Source organism: Monopterus albus, unplaced genomic scaffold (assembly GCF_001952655.1).
Source record: "Monopterus albus unplaced genomic scaffold, M_albus_1.0 scaffold350.1, whole genome shotgun sequence".
Classification (NCBI taxonomy): domain Eukaryota; kingdom Metazoa; phylum Chordata; class Actinopteri; order Synbranchiformes; family Synbranchidae; genus Monopterus; species Monopterus albus.
In genome coordinates this window covers 192,333-195,863 of record NW_018128230.1, presented here as the reverse complement: position 1 = coordinate 195,863, position 3,531 = coordinate 192,333, and the positions used below count along the sequence as shown (strand labels likewise).

The following is a 3,531-nucleotide window of genomic DNA, read 5'->3' as shown; positions in this document are numbered from 1 at the left end:
AACTAAAATCATCTAATATACAGTAGCTTTGTGTGAATTTGTGATCTTGAGTTCTCCTTGTTTGAGCGTCATTGAAATAAAAACATCTGATCGAAAGGAGCTTCACTAAAGCAAAGCAAGTCCAGGCAGCTGAGAATGCTAAGGTAGCTAGCCACCTAGCTTTTGGAGCTAACTAGCTTTTATGTTATATGTTATTCCCACATTTATCATGATTTAAAATTAGCATTTTATAATAAGCATCTTAGCATTTTAACATTAGCATTTTAGCATCTTAACATTAGGAATTTAACATTTGCAGTTTAGGATTTTAGCTTAAGAATTTTAGCATCATTGCATTACTATTTTAATATTAACTTGTTATCATTTGCATCTTAAGATTTTAATATTATCAGGGACTTTTTTCAGCGGCAGGTGAACTCATATTTGGTTTCCACTAGCATGGTGCATGTGGGACTGAGTCACAATGAGCTACAGTGGTCCTGTGGCTGACCTGAGTCAGTCACTGGGTTTGAATCCTTTCATGTTCATGTTCCAGCTGTTCCTTTCCTTTTGTTAAATAGCTTTGTGGTCCAGTTGTTTGGACACTTATAGAGTTAGGTTCCCATAAAAGCCACTGAGACTTTTTCCACATTGTTTATTTTTGTACGGATTTTAAATTTGTTTATGCAAATAAATAAAGTAAATAAACACTGAAAATAGTTTAAACTCAAGTGTGAAGCTCAAATATGAGACTGACTCATCTGAATAATACAAGGAATGAAATCAAAATAAAAACAGTCAGAGTAAAGTTTAAATTTGAATTGTCTGTGGTCTTTATTTTCCGAAGCTGTCCATCATTTTGCGGTTGCTGTCAGCCTGCTGGGCGATCTGCTCCGCCCGGGCCATCTCCAGGACCTCCCTGAGCAGGTGGAACGTCAGATCGAGAGAGATGGGAGGCTCGTCAGATCTCTTCCCTTTCCCCCAAGCCTCCTCCTCGTTCCCCTGCTGCTGCTGTGCCCCAGCCTGCAGGAGGAGCCCAGTGAGCTGCAGCAGAGCCCGGTTCACCGCTGAGGAAGAGGGGAGGTCTGGAGAAGCAGCGGCAGAGGAAACTCCACCTTCACCCAGCCGCAGGGAGAACTCCTCCCCCAGGCGGAGGAGCAGTGGCCGGGGGAGGAGGAGGCGGTGACTGGGAGGAGCAACCGAGGGTCGACCGTCAGCAGAACGAGGAAGGAAGACGCCGAGCAGAACCACAACCCACAGAAACACATTCAGCTTCATGTCCACTCACTGCCACAACCTGAAGGACAAACAGGCAACATCAGCGGTGCCTTCAGACACAGTCTGAGGGATTATAAAACCCGGAGGCAGCCGACAGGTGTATATTTCTGCTAAACTGAGGAGGTGGTCTGATGTTTGTCAGTTCAGCTTCAGGTCCTCATCTACTGTATGTCTGACACAGGGACAGGAAAGCTCGCTTTTCCATAAAGACGAATGACATGTCTATGCATGGAAGATGTTTTGTGCCTTAAAGAGAATAAAGTGTAATTGAACACAAATATAACGTTATAGGTATCCCCGTTTAAATAGATGCATTTACAGGGTCAGAATACAATTTAATAAAATGTGATCAAATAATTTTTTGTTTTATTATCATAGCTTTTCCTGTAAATAAAATTATTCAGGTTGCAGTCTTGTCAGCACTCGACTGTAGTGATGTGTGTAGGTGTGTGTTGCCCTGAGCCTCTGGCCTCCTGTCATGGCTTTAAGCCAAACCAGAAAACACCCTGCTCCCTCCACAGGTGGAACAAACCACAGCAGCATTTAGAATCCAATCACCTGGTTACATTGTATCTAGACATGATGAATCTTCTCTACAGTCACTGTAGAATTTCACATGCTTTTAATTTGGTGTGTATTTACATAAGCAGCAGGTAATATCTTATTATTATCAGATTCAGAATCAGCTTTATTGGCCAGGTGTGACGGACACATGAGGAATTTGACTCTGGTACATCAGCTCTCAATGTGCAAACAGTAAACCAGCATAAGGCTGTGTAATATAACAAAATAGCAGTATTAACACCAACAAACAGTGCAAACAATGCAGAATAAGCAGTATAAACAGACAGTAAACAATGCAGGCAACAAAGGAATGTTCATTGAAATGAGATAAATAGGGATATTATGTCATTATACAGTAAGGAATATATATTTATATGTATTATTATTATCTGTTATCTCATATAAATATCTCTATTGCAATAGAAAACTATTATTATACATGTGACCATGAATTAACATGTAAGATAAACGTTTATTGACACCAGCAGGAAATGAACATGTTGCAGCAGCAAACAGAACAAATAAAATAAAATAAGTTGGCATTAGCAACAAATTATATGCAATATGTACATTACAAAACCTTTCTGCAAATATTTGTGCAGGATAGTGCAGTAGTTTAATTGTGGTGGCCCTGATATGAAACTATAAGCTATCAATAATAATAATTATCTCACACTATAACAGTGTATATGTTTATATTGTTACATTAATGTATTTATTTTTTTATTTCACTTACAGTGTGTTTGATTTTACTACAATAGTTACACATAAATGCAGACATATATTTCATAAAGTTAATATATATATTGGATAAATGTTGACTGTTTTCTGACACATTGCACATGTGCACACTCCACTAATGTACTGAACGCTGACTTCTTATTTGATCATTTCTCTACTTTGATCCTGATTCTACTGACTCCTCCACTTAATGCTGAGGATCAGTCAATCAATAAACCTATCACTGCCATTATTCCAGTTATCAATATAAACAATAACTGATGAAGAGGTTTTATATTTTATAAATGAAGATGCAGTCTGTGGGTCTCACCTGATCGTCCTGCGTCTGAGTCTCTTCAGTCAAATAGAAACACTCGAGCTGTTTCTACGTTATATATGTGAGTGTCAGTGAGGGAGGGGCTCTGCACGCGCTCAGACGCCTGAATGGGACTGACGATGATGATGATGATGATGAGTCACAAATTATGCAGCTGTTAGATGATGTTTATTTATTTATTTCATCAATGGGGCAAAGATCACCTTCCTCCTCCTCCTCCCAACCCTTATTCATTTTCTTAGAGCAAGCTGAAGAAAATGATCATCATCACCACCTTCACCATCATCATCATCATCATAACAAGAACACATTTCAATAAATACAGCCAATCAGAGGCAGAGAGTCTAAGCTCAGGCTTGGTTGTTAGAAAATCCAGTTTTTCTTTGACTTGTTCTCCAAAACTCAGTGAGGATCCGAACAGACAGCAGCTGACTTCCTGTTTGTTGGAGGTGGACGCTGAGCGGACGAGCTCGCTGATGATGAAGATGATGTGACCTTTCTCTGCCCGACTGTGGACTGAATCTGTGACCTTCATCTTCTGCAGGCAGAGAAAACAGTGTGACAGGACATTCGCCGGTTTCAGAGTCTGAAGATGGTTGTTTTTCAAAACCCTTCGGTAAATAAAGGCTCTGGCCTTTAGTGTGGGCCCAACG

At 39.9% G+C, this 3,531-nt stretch overlaps 1 protein-coding gene across 1 annotated transcript; it reads right to left on the bottom strand.

The window, feature by feature from the left end:
* Positions 1 to 301: 301 nt before the first annotated feature.
* LOC109974835 (corticoliberin-1-like) lies at positions 302 to 2,960 on the bottom strand. Its single transcript, XM_020625244.1, has 2 exons — positions 2,873 to 2,960; positions 302 to 1,276 (listed from the first exon to the last, which is right to left on the bottom strand). The coding sequence occupies exon 2, from the start codon at positions 1,255 to 1,257 to the stop codon at positions 814 to 816; it is 444 nt and encodes a 147-aa protein (XP_020480900.1). The 5' UTR covers positions 1,258 to 1,276; positions 2,873 to 2,960; the 3' UTR covers positions 302 to 813.
* Positions 2,961 to 3,531: the final 571 nt, after the last annotated feature.

Coding starts and splice junctions, on each gene's coding strand:
- LOC109974835 (XM_020625244.1), bottom strand. CDS start 1,257: ATGAAGCTGAATGTGTTTCTGTGGGTTGTGGTTCTGCTCGGCGTCTTC.